Source organism: Melopsittacus undulatus, chromosome 2 (assembly GCF_012275295.1).
Source record: "Melopsittacus undulatus isolate bMelUnd1 chromosome 2, bMelUnd1.mat.Z, whole genome shotgun sequence".
Taxonomy (NCBI): Eukaryota; Metazoa; Chordata; class Aves; order Psittaciformes; family Psittaculidae; genus Melopsittacus; species Melopsittacus undulatus.
In genome coordinates, this window is record NC_047528.1 from 117346545 (window position 1) to 117359241 (window position 12697).

At 42.2% G+C, this 12697-nt stretch overlaps 1 protein-coding gene across 2 annotated transcripts in view; it reads right to left on the bottom strand.

Annotated features, from left to right (window-relative positions):
- Positions 1-12697, bottom strand: part of EPHB6 (EPH receptor B6) — a 56707-nt gene that overhangs the window by 15949 nt on the left and 28061 nt on the right. For both annotated transcript variants that reach the window (XM_034071638.1, XM_034071646.1), the window contains 3 exons: positions 9989-10685; positions 4292-4447; positions 1935-2273 (listed from right to left, as the gene is read on the bottom strand). In XM_034071638.1, the coding sequence (XP_033927529.1) occupies positions 1935-2273; positions 4292-4447; positions 9989-10685 (1192 nt within the window). The remainder of the gene's footprint in view (positions 1-1934; positions 2274-4291; positions 4448-9988; positions 10686-12697) is intronic.

Sequence of the window (12697 nt, forward strand, 5' to 3'; positions counted from 1 at the left end):
GCCTCTAGCAGAAGACAAAGGATCTGCCTGGAATTACCATACAAATTACCCAGCTATATCTTTTACTGTAAAGAAAAACTAATCACCTACTTGCAGCCAGTCTCTTAAGGGAATCAGTTATCCTATACATGCTCTGCTGTGCAGTGACTGTCAGATAACATTTCAAAAGGGAGAAAGGGATATCAAACCCCTGGTATCTGCTAACAGTAGGAAATTACTGGGGTCTATATATATTATTTTCCTTCCACCGTATAGCAGCAGAAATGACAAGATGTGATTTAACCAAGATCATGATGCCACATCTGGTTTTGCAGCATTTCTCTTGAGCTTCACTGAAGCCTGTTTTTTGCAGGAGTTCCTACAGCTACACTGTGGAAATTCATTAGGGATTTGTTTTGAGTTTAACATTTACACATCTCTTAAATGTTTACAGACATTTTCTGTCAGTTCAAATTATTCCCCCTCTTTCTCCTCCTCTTCGCATTACCCCTCATTATACTCTATTAAGCAAGCTGTGTACAATTCCTCTCCAGACTAGTTTATGCGTGTTTGTAAAGAACAACATATGCCCCTTCTCTTATTGTTGACACAAAGCAGAACTTTATGCCTGTATGCACGTGGCTCTCTCCAGCTCCATTCCTGGCATATGATGTTTACCGAAAATCAGAATTTGATTGATGCTGTTCTTCATTTCCCTTCATATATATAAAGCCTTCTTTATGCTACCCATCAGTGTGACCTACTCTTCAACTCCTTAATCTCTCCCTTTCCTTTGACTGCCCACACAAGCCATTGGTATTTTAGTTTAGTCATCCATGTGGTTTAGTTCCCAGTTAGAAGGATCACAGCACCTCTGATACAACTGTATAACACATTTAAATATCTCTACCATGTAAAAGGCAAAAAAAAAACCCATTAAAAATCTCTGCTTCCTATTGAAAGGAGAATAACATTCCAAGACCACTTACATGAACAGCAAGGTTGAAAAAGAAAGTACAAGGTAGAGGAAAATACATGGGGAGCAGAAGAACCCCGACCAATTGCAGTAAAATAGCAATGGTGATTCTGCCTCTGGATCCTTTGTCAATATTCCATTTAATACCTCTCCAGGAACTGTGAAAGCTGTACTTTCATATCCTTTTATGACTCACAGGACTACCCAGTATTCACATATGCCCTCCCAGGGTCATATACATTTAGGTGATGAGTAAACATCATTGTATATATTCTTTCTTGTCACACAGCGCCTATCTGTAACTGTATCTTCACCTTAAGACAGTGCTTATATGTCTCTCTGTTTTCCACTTCCTTACTATGACATGCAGCAAGGCAAAGGTGGACAGTTTTGCTGAAACACTCAATACCACTAGTACTGTGCACTAGAATACGAACTGAAATGAGGAGAATGGAAGGTGATGAATAGGAACAAGAAAGGATGCATCTCAAAACTTAGAAAGGAAAAGAAATTGCACAGGTGAACAATGCTAGAAAGACTGAAGAAGATGAGGTGGAGAAGGGTAGGAGACACAGAAGGTGAAGAGGAAATGAAGAAATGCTCTCTAGGAGTTGCTGTGGCCAGCTGTTGCTCACAAAATTCCCATCAAACCCTGATAGTATCACCTTCTCTTGCACCATGAAGCAACATGCTTTCTCTGACCTACATCTTCCATTGCCATCTTCTCCAGGGCAGCTTCTGCCCCAAGCAATTCTTCCCCATATACACCAACATCAGCTGCTAAACTCAGTTCTTCTGGCAAGAGGGAAGAAAGGAAAGGCCATTCAGAGAAAGGCAGAAGTGAAATCATGGAGCTAGCAGGGCAAGATAAAAAAGGACACAACACATAAGTAAGAAGACAAAGTTTTGGGATTCCAAAGATGAAATCAGACACAGAAGTGGACTAAATTTTGGGACTCAGATGCAGGGTTCTCCTCACCTGACTGGCTGGTGCTGACATTGATGGTGGCATAGTGGGGTGCTTCTGAACTCAATTCAGTCACCAAGTTGACAGCCTGGATCTCAAAGGTGTACTGCACACGAGCCAAGAGGTTGGAAACTTGCACACGACTCTCTGTCAAGCCTGCTTGACGTGGTTCAAACTGTATGTTGTCTGCACATCGTAAGCACGGCCCCGAGGACCCTGTTGGGCACACTTTACAGATGACATTGAAGAAAACATCCTTGCGGCCACCCAAGTCCTTCGGGAGACGCCAGGTCAGGAGCACACTGGAGCCAACAATTTCATAGCTAAGGTCACGAGGAGCAGAGGGGATGCCTAGAAGACAGAGATCAAAATCCTATGAAAGAATGGGAGAGGCCAAGACAAAGCAGAGGGGGAAGAACAAACATATAAGTTGTTTTTTCTTATTATTCTTACTCTTCTATAGTTATTTCTCTGAACAAGGCTAAGAATAACATATTTATCGCTACATCAAATAGACACTTCCATATATGAAGGAAACAGGGTACTATGACATTTTAGAGAAACAAAATTAACAAGAAGAATCTTTGCTTCCAGGTTGACTTTTACTTTTTCCTAGAAGAACAGACAGTGTTTAGGGAATCTGCAAGCTTTTGAAATCTGAAATTTTGCACAAGCTTAGTATTGTCCTTACTAAGACCTCTATTTCTCTCCTTTGAGCAAGTAATGAACTCTCTCAAGACTTCAGTTAGCTTGTTCCATCTATTGCAGGAGTTCATCACCAGTTTCCCTATGACTGTTCCTGCTGCCAGCCAGGTTCCTGAATGGCACTGGGAGCAGACTCTAACAGCTAAAAACCTGCTCATTCTCTTCACCCAACACTTCTGATGGCATAAAGACAGTGAAGAGAAGGAGAAAAATGCAGAATGTGAGAAGATGGTGTGGGGATGAGAATGGGACAAAATGCTGGTGCTAGGAAGTGAAAAGCTAGGGCAGATAAAAATAAGCAGCTGTGTTATGTTGCTAAACCTGGATGTAGACACAGAGCAAGACTGGAAGGGACAGAGAGCTGAGTTTAGTAACAGGGAGGGGCAAGGGAAACATGATTTACAGAACATTTCCCTCCAAAGGCTGCAATGAACTACAAGAATCCTCATTCTCACAATTACTCTATAGTCAAAGAATACCAATGAAAACTATGGGAAAAGCCTTTTATTTGTCTGATTCTGACACCCTCTATTAGTACAGGTGGATGAGGTCTTCCTGGGGGATCTCTCCAGATGCAATCGAATTCATTGCTGACGCATTTGAGTACATCAGACACACAGAAGACTGTTTAAAAAGATGTATTACTGACAAGATAACATATTTGTACATCGGGAAATGTCAGAAATGTCTTTTGTGATCTTAACTGGGCCACTCAGCATTTGCATTGTGGTATAGTGTGTAACTGCATAATCACATACTAGTTTCCTTACGACATCTTATCACAGTCAGTGCAAAGGATGCTTAATGCTGCTACAGATGGATTCTGTGCAGTACAGGAAGCAAGGGTTTACAGAAGCAATCTGTGTTTCTGAGTGTTTAACTTCAAAGTCATAAAGTGTTTGCAAATTGCCTTAGAAAGTAACTGTTTTTTCCTGTCACTTCCACAAAATTCAAGGGTGATGTTTCACATGTTACTGAAATCCTATTTTTGAGTGCTAATCACTAACCTTATTTCATTTTCTGCATCTAGTTATTCTTTCTTGGCCTATTAATATTCATAATCAATGACTGTGAAAAGTTGTAACTGATGAGAGCCACAGAGAAGCCAAGGAAAAAACTATTTTCCCCCAAATAAAATGTGTAGAATTTGGATTCTGTGCAGGAAATGTGGTTTTCACATTGTCATGGTTTGAGCTTAAACCATGACACATATTTTCAGTGAAAAAGGGAAGAAAATACCAGTTAACTCCTTCAGCAAACAGTATGACATTCATTTGCATTGCATGAGAAATGAGTACATTATTCTTTCATTAAAAGCAGCTCCTTATGCATATTTGCAGTAGACTTAATTAAGATTTTATGAGTCATCTAAAAGCTGACATTTTCACATTTCTGAGCATCTAGTCTTGCAACACCCCAGTGTTCTCAAACACAGTTTCACCCATGTATCAACATTGTAAAAAGCATATTGGGAATGCTTCTGCCTTCTTGTCTGCATTCAGCAAGTGGCTATACCCTGTAGTCAACTGGAGAAGCAAAGGACAGTTTTGGGTTATTTCAGAGGTCATGAGAAGAGGTGAACTGCAACTCTCCTGAACCGGTCAGGCACATTCTCTCTCATTAACTGCTCTTTGTGCTTTCAGACACTCCACCCAAATACTTACCAGTGCAGGGAGCATCAGAATTGTCTGAAGCAGATCGATAGTAACGGTTCTGACACACACATTCACTGGAACCTGGTAGTGGAGCGTGGCTGTGGTCAGGGCATTGATGGCAGGGGTCGTCTCCCACAGATACTTTGAAGAAGCCAAGGGGACAGGCTAAAAGAAGGAAAATTAGAGGCAAAAGCAGGAAACTCATTAATTCAGATTACAGAAATAATGCAATCTTATTTACATGTAACTCGTGCTGCTGCTGTAGGCAAAGGTTATTACACAGAGTAGCTACTACAGGTTTTGTTGCTTTATGGAGCATGTATTGTTAAAGTTGCAATTTCAAAACAGTTTATTCTATAGAACAAGTGCTTAAACTGATTCACAGGCAGATGAAAGAGAACCAGTCCAGAGACAGCTCTGGCCATATGAAATTGTCTTCTCATTACTCGCTCAAAGAACTTAAGTGTTGGAGAAGCCGAGGAGCATCCTAGCATCATCACGTCTGGAAACAGTCAAACAGTTACAGGTATTATCCACACCTCCTCCTCCCCACCCAACAGAGCCACAAAAATGCACTTTGGTTTTTTATGCTGCCTTCAACAGTTTTATTGTTTAAAGTAATACAAGCTACCATGGCTGAGTGCATCAAAATTAAGAGCAGGCACTAGGCTTGTCAGTCCTACTCTTTTCCTGTAGGTCTGGAAACTTCCCAATAATGGATAAAGGACTCCCAATTTAGTCAAATTTAATCTGCAAATGCATAGGAAAATGCCAATGCAAAAAGCTGAAACAAGGATGGAAATAGATCCTACATGGAAAGAAAATGAAAAAATAGTCACGAACAGTATGAGAGGATTCTAGGTTTGGCAAAGATGCTGATGCTGAATTAACTTCCTAATGAAAAGATGGTAAAAAAGAAACAATCCAGAAAAATGACCTAAAATTAGTAGTTAGGTATATTTTGCATATGCAGTTTTTGCCGATTAGGCTGGACTGACTACAGTGGGCACTAACGCCTTCATGTAGCTAAAGATTGGCCTCCATGGCCAGGGACCGCAGCTATCACACACCTTCTGCTTCCTCCTAAACCCTCACCCCTGTCTCTGCATCCAGTCAGGGAGCTGCTTACATTCATAAGCACCTTTATCCCTTTCCAAAATTGCCTAAAATACGCTAGCTCACGGCACTCGGGACTGTAGCCCATAGATGGCAATGATAATTGTTCCCATGACATGGAGCTTTTCCTGGCATTGCCTCAGTCCAGTCACTCTATAAATAGTATATCAAAGGTCAGCTTGGCAGGAAAGAGAAAAAAGTCCCCTGACAATCTACACAGGCAAAAGACACTTCCTTTTATTCTAGCAGTTACAGTGAGCCTAGGGCTGTCTTTCCGCACAGAGGCAGAATCTGTACCTCATTTGTTTCTGAATGACCCCCTTTTTCACACCTTGGGACTTTTCAGTTTTCATGTACTTTATATTCCCTTCTTGTTGCAGCCTATGGCATCATATCCACTTGCTGTGGTCCTACAGTCTCTGCAGATGGCTGCTGTACTCACTGGAGACAGTCATAATAAACACCCGAGCTGAAACAAGCCCACCATTTTTCTTTAGGGAACACTATCATTTCAGGACCATCCCAGAGAAAGCTACAAGAACAGCTTCTCCAGAAACACCTCCACTGCCTGCAGAACAACTTCTCACAAAGCACCAGCTAAACCACAGGCCTTGTGACCGGGGGTACTATGACTTGATCATCTTCCAGGCACCACTACTGAAACACAGATTTAGCTCTCATTGATTCACAGCATCTAATGCAAGGACAGAGGGTTGCAGAGCTGGCACCTCAGGGTGCAGAGCAAACTGCCCCTTCCCATCAAGCCAAAGCTATTACGAAAGGAGAAGGCAGAGCTTGGAGTGTGCAAGTGCTTTCCTCTCAGCTTGTCTCAGTCATATTCACAGTGTCAGAATGCCACAACATTCAGCTGGGCATAGCCCATCTCAGACATGTTGACCCAGTTTTCCTTAGCTCCCCCTTACACATTCACCCCTGGGCTGCTTGTGTTTGCCAGCATCAGCCACCTAATGGGAGGATATGAAAAGGTGTAGGCACAAGGTGGTAGAACATGAGACAACGGACACAAGTTGCAATAATCTCTGATTACATCTTATTACAATCTCCTTCCATATTGGATAAAGAATAACGTGTCATCAAACACTGGAACAGTTGCTCAGGGACATTGTGGAATCTTCATCTTTAGGGATAATGAAAACTAGACTAGAATAAGCTCTGAGTGACCGAACCCAATTTGGTCCTGCTGTGAGCATGGGGTTGAAGTGGATGACTTCCCCAGATCCCTGAAATGTAAACTATTCAAGGAGCATCTTTTAAGTGATTAAAATCTGAGATTACTGTGTTTTGTTTGGGTTTTGCTGGGGGGTTGGGGGGTTCTGTATATGTATATGTATGTGCAATAGTATATGCACATTATTAGCAGACTACTGAAGCTTATGCTTTAACACAAATCTTGACACTTCCTTAGCCTCACACACTGAAAAAGTTTATGCAGGCTGGTGAGGAAAAGACATCTTTTAATAATACAAAAATAATCATGCAGTATTCTTGCTGGATAAATGAGCCCTCAAACAGCTGTGTGCTGGAGCTGGAGGGTAACTGCAGATGCAGGGGTATGCTGATACAGTATTGGCACATTTACAGTGATGTGGGAAAAGCATCATATTGGATACTGCCATGGAGAAAAATGGACATGGAACTTGACTGGTGGAACTGACTTGGAATTACTTTGTATTCGGACTTGAAAGACAAAAAAAAAAACCATTAACTTTGGATTATTAAAATAATAGTTCTATTTCAGTGAGGTTTCAAGCTAAGAGCTCACCTTCTCCATTTGGAAGCCAGCTCAGCAGTTTATCAAGCAGTCTTTTCTCTCCTCTCTTTTTCTGCCCATAGTCATTTCTGAACTATTTCTTCAAACATTTCAGTCATGAATTCTCAGTATCACTTTCAAAAGCATCTGGTAATTTACATCCCTTTTAGTTAAAAGGCAATGAAAAGCAGTGGGCAGTGAATCCCAAGAAACACATTGTATTGTAAAATGGTTTGTGGGGATAGAAACCAGGAGCAACTGTTCCCAGTAATGAACCTGATGATCTGAGAGAAGATTTGGGAGACCAGCCAATCAGTCTGGATTGGGAACCCCTACCCTAGGACAGCATAATCACCCAAAACGTTCTGTTTCGGGCCCTCTATGTAGAAGAGTTGCAGGAAACCTTCCAAGGCAAGGCACAATGTGTGTAGGTATGTACAGAAAGAAAAGGAGCTAAAGTCCCAGCCTTCCTTTTTCCTCTGTAAGTTGCCATTCTACTTTCTGACTGTTGAGTGTGAGAACAAGTCTACTTGGATAAAGGCAAAAGTGAATCCCAAACACACCACATCACACATCACCTGAAGGGCTTACTAAAGGATGCTATTTCACCCTTCTGTGTAGCTGAAGGAATTTGCCATACAGTAAGAAGCAGCAGGTGGTATTATGAAACAAATAAAATATCTTAACTCGTGGTAGGGGGCAGGAAAAATAAAAAGGCTTTCTATCTGTTGAGAATGGTTTTTGTCAGATTCTTTGCTCAAAATAAAGAGGTAACAGCTGGTCAATGGAGGATTCCACAGGCTTCCATATGGTGAGGGGGAAGGCAATGCCCACACACTCTTCTACTAAAGTGTAAGAAGGAACCTTGCTTCTCCTTCCCATCCTTGGTGCATCTTCATTCTTATTAAGAAGAGCTCTCTGCAGGATCATCAGTAGAAGTCTGCCCTTGGGCTATTGCTTTCATTCTGTACTTCATATAGAACACTATAGCAACTGTATCACAGTGTGCTTCTGATCTTAGGAAGGGAGAAAATACAGACAGTCCTAAAAAGGACTCCGTGTGAAGAAACACCAACCAAAGGAATCCATTATACTAGCTGAGCATGGCTCCATTCAAACTGGACAGCAAAGTATTGGCAGCAGGAGAAAAAAACCAGGAACAGTGATCAAGCTAGAGGAGATTGTGGGAAAGAGGAGGAGAAAAGTCTACCTTCTGACATTAAGGTTCACTATTTGTCTTCTGTTCTAAGCTGCTCACGGAATCTCAGGAAGTAAACAATGGGAGCAGTGCTTTGTAATTTGATACCCTGTCATTATTTCAGTTATTCCTTAAAATACTCATCATTTTCATCTGCCTCCAGCTTCTGTGATAATGGGACTGCAAGGGAATATTGCCTGTCATTGAATGCTACAAGAAATGGAAGCCGTATTTTCCAGAAGTCCCTACTTTTATTTGCCAAGCCTAATTTCCATGTCTTTTGAGGGCTTAGGGCTACTATTTAAATCATTGGCTTGCAGTTTACCTGGATCATGAACTAGTCATGCTGTTGATTCAGACAACAAAGCTAGTGCCATATACAGCTGCTCTATGCCTCTCAGAGCTTCACTCTCAGGGGCAGTACTGCATGAATATACAATGTGCAGGATAAAAAGGCACACACGTTTTAATCATGCTCAAAGCTTAAACAAATAAAGAGCACTTACCAATTTTAATTGCTTTATAGGTCTCCAGTCCAGTGCAATGAATGGTATCTTAATAAAGTTATTTTGTATGACCCCAATCACTTAATGAAATAGAATATGAAGGTAACATATTGACAACCATCAACCAGCCCTGGCATTTGCACATGGAGTTACCCAGAATAACTTGTACTCCCAATATCCCAGTCAAACTGTTACTTGAATAAATTAAAATCCAATTTTAAGATTGTATCTGCAGCCAAACCTTGGTTCCACGTCACATTTAGTTTTTGGAGTACTAAGTGTGATGCAGCAACATTTTACATCGCTGAGAGAGCTTGAGTAGACACAAATTAAAACCAAGGAAGTACCAGAAGAACATTACACATAAAATTATATAACCAACATAAGCAGTTTGCTCTAATGGACTGTCTTAAGCTTCATAGTCTTAACATGAGACTGGGTGTCCAGGCTTGGCTAGATTTTAGCCCAATACCATTACTGGGTGATATACAATTTACTCCTTCCTACAATCATTTTACAGAAAATACTATGGGCCCCAGAGCAGAAAGGATATTAGAGGTAATGATAATACCATTATGTCTGGTTTCTCTCACTGAGCCAGGCTCATAGATCCCTGCTGCATGTTCCCTGTCCCATGACCAGGCTGCTGCCATTCCCCTTTTACTTTTGTTTTTATCACCAGTTCCAACAGCACTGGCAAAAGGCCCCAAACTAGTAAGGACAGTAGAGTTTATTATTAGCTCTGGGCTCAGCTTTGTTCTGTGTGGCATCTCTTCCCTAACTCTGTTGCCTCTTGGTAAAGAAGAACTATGTTAGATCTAAATACTGTTAGTTACAACTCCTGCCAATTCTGTACATGTAGCCTGACAGGCTGTCTCTGGTGGCAGCTTGAAATAAGACCTTGAGTGGAATTTCTAGGCATGTTCTTAGCACAAAGAAGTGGTTGCTCTAACTCATCTGAGGTGCTAGAAGTGTCAGAACAGGGTGCTAGTAAGTGTTCTTGACGAAAAATTACTTAATCTCCTAGCTCTGCAACTTTTGGCAAAGGCCAACTACTCCTAATACAGAGAACTAACAAGGTGGCTGAGTAAGAGGTAGGGAAAAGGGTCTCTCACCTTGGCAGGCTCGTTCATCGTCAACAGGCTGGTAGCCAGCCTTGCAGGTGCATCGTCCAATGGCCACCATCCACTCGCCTTCCCCATTGCAGTGCAGCCGAACACCCATAGACCCAGTCATGCTTGTCTCCTCAGCATTTGGTACACACGTTCCTGGGGACTCCACCAACGAGGTCCTCTCTCCTCCAGCAAACGTTTCAGGGAAGGAAGCAAATCCTTTCACCACAGCTGGGCACTTGTAGAAAAAGACTTGGACTGCCACCAGGGACATGCAGGCTCCCGAGTCCTGGAAGGCCAGGTAGAATCCATGCTTGGTGAGTGGCCCAAAGCTACGCACTTTAACATTCATCTTTACCACCTTCCCAGTGCTGTCCACCTGTGAAAAGCTTTCATCAGCTGCAATAGTATCCACTTTGGTCCAGGGGCCCTCACGCCACTCTGGCAGGTCCTGAGAAGCTGTGTCAGCCTCTGATTGATGGTAATAGAGTGTGAAAGTCTCTTTGCAAGAGGAAGCCACAGTGCGCATACTGGCACAGTCTCTCACTGAGAAACGGAGGCGGACGTGGACTCGGTGGGCTCCTCGACGCTCTATGAAGTGAGTACGCAACCAGTTATTCTGACCAGGTTCAGCCACGTTACAGACTTGAAAGGTGCGGATCAGGCGCTCCTTGTCATCCCAGACACTTACCTCATCCCACTGGATATATGGGAGAGAAAAGAAGAAGAAATGGTAAAGAAAACACAGGTTCAACTGCACCAAAAATACAGGACAGGCTTTCTTCCCCTCCCTTCACCTTGCCATATCTATAAGACTTGGACCAGGTGATGGCATGTGTAGCACAGCACTCTATACAAGACCAAGTATGACCTTGTAAAGAAGAGCTGTTAAAGTTTACAAGCAAGAACTGTTGTGAAAGAAAACATAATTCATGCAAACCTATCATATGTCATGCTTTTGTTCCCTACCTTTTCCTGCCTTTGGTTCCTACATTAGAGCGAGCAACCATCCTCCCATCAAGTTTCATACAATATTCAAATCTTTCCTGCATCCCCTGAATCTCAGGCCCATGTAGGTAGTAGCACTCTGCAAAGTGATGCAAAGAACCTGTCTCTTTCACTCACCTGGGTGGCTTTTATCCCTGGACAATGGTCTAATCACCCTCCTAAGGTAGCCCTAGGAGGAGCCAATTGAGGTTGCTCTGATCTCTGTTAAGGTGGTTTTCCTGCCTCTCACTTTCTCTGGCTATGTGGTTGTGGAGAGGAGTTTTTCATTATTAACAGCACAGTTTCTATACAAACTGATCAAACTAAAATGTACATTTACAAATCAGGAAACTTTGAATATTCTGCTAGTCCGGGATTTAAACAGTGATGTCAGACTGAGGATGAAGTTTTAAAGCCTTGTTATCCATTCCCAGATGAACCCAAAGGTACAGTTAAATGTTACAGCAATTTCTGTCAAACCTTGCAGAGTGGCTGCATACAATACTACTGTTTTTCAACCATCTCCTACATTTGAATCCATCATGAAGTCTGTGGCTATAGAATGAGTCAGAACATTTTATTAACCATAGAAAACTAACATGCATAACACACATCAAAAGTAATCACTTTTTACATAAGGATCAAGAAGACCTGGATCACCCAGTGGTCCCCTAATCTTTAAGTATGAGGCGAAGGAAGGGTGGAAACCTGTAACTGGAGGTGGCAAGAAACAGGATCCACTCCCTTTGGTGATAGCTTCTCTGATGTCCATCACTTTCTAACATCTGTCCATCTATGTAACTGTTGCTCCATTCTTTCTGCTTCACCATAAGCATGCAACAGAAAACAGGAACTTTTTGAAGCCTTATGCAGCTTTCTGGGGTCACCTTAATCTGTTGTAAGTATGGAGTACGTCCAAACAATCTTACTGAAGCACCAAAACAATGGGATAATTGCAGTTTATTTGAGCCCCTCTTCCTTCCAAGTCATACAGACAATACTGAACAAAGTACAGTGCTACTTGTCTGTGCTATTCCAGCAATAGTCTGCAGTTCCTGTTCTTCACAAACCCAGCAGGAATTAGAAATCTCATGCTTGGTCAAGAACTGGGGTCACAGAATACCTCCCAAGGAAGCAAGTAAAGCTTGGAACACGGATCCACATGGATCAGCAGACAGAAAAGGCTGAACTCAGATGCTTGATAGGTTACAGAGAAGACTGCAATATACCTACACATTCATACCTTCTAGAGAGCTCACAGTCAGTAACAACATGTGCAAGATAAATATACACCTCTCTCACTTATGGCTGCACATTTCTGGTCCTGAGCCATGGCTATAGGGCTCATGAATTTTATTTCCCCCCCTACCCTTTGACAGCTTCAGAAAACCTGTAGTGTCTCATGTCCCAGGAAGCTTCAAATTCATTTCCTACCTCTGGGCGTGCAGGTAAAAAGCCATCAGCCAGTACTGACCTCAGGCAGCTGGACTGCAGGTTTACACAGAATTGACTAAGTGTACCCCTCAGTGCACCAGTCGTGGGTTCCCAGGCAGCAACTTCTCCACATCCTGGCACACAGCATACATGACTGGTTTATGATCTAGTTTATGATCAGTAACACTCAATCTGCATGGTGATTGTGTCAAAATGCTTGGAATGTATAGGCAAGCTACTAGAAAATGGATAAATAAACATATTTAGACTGGAGCTCCACTGAAGTGGCAC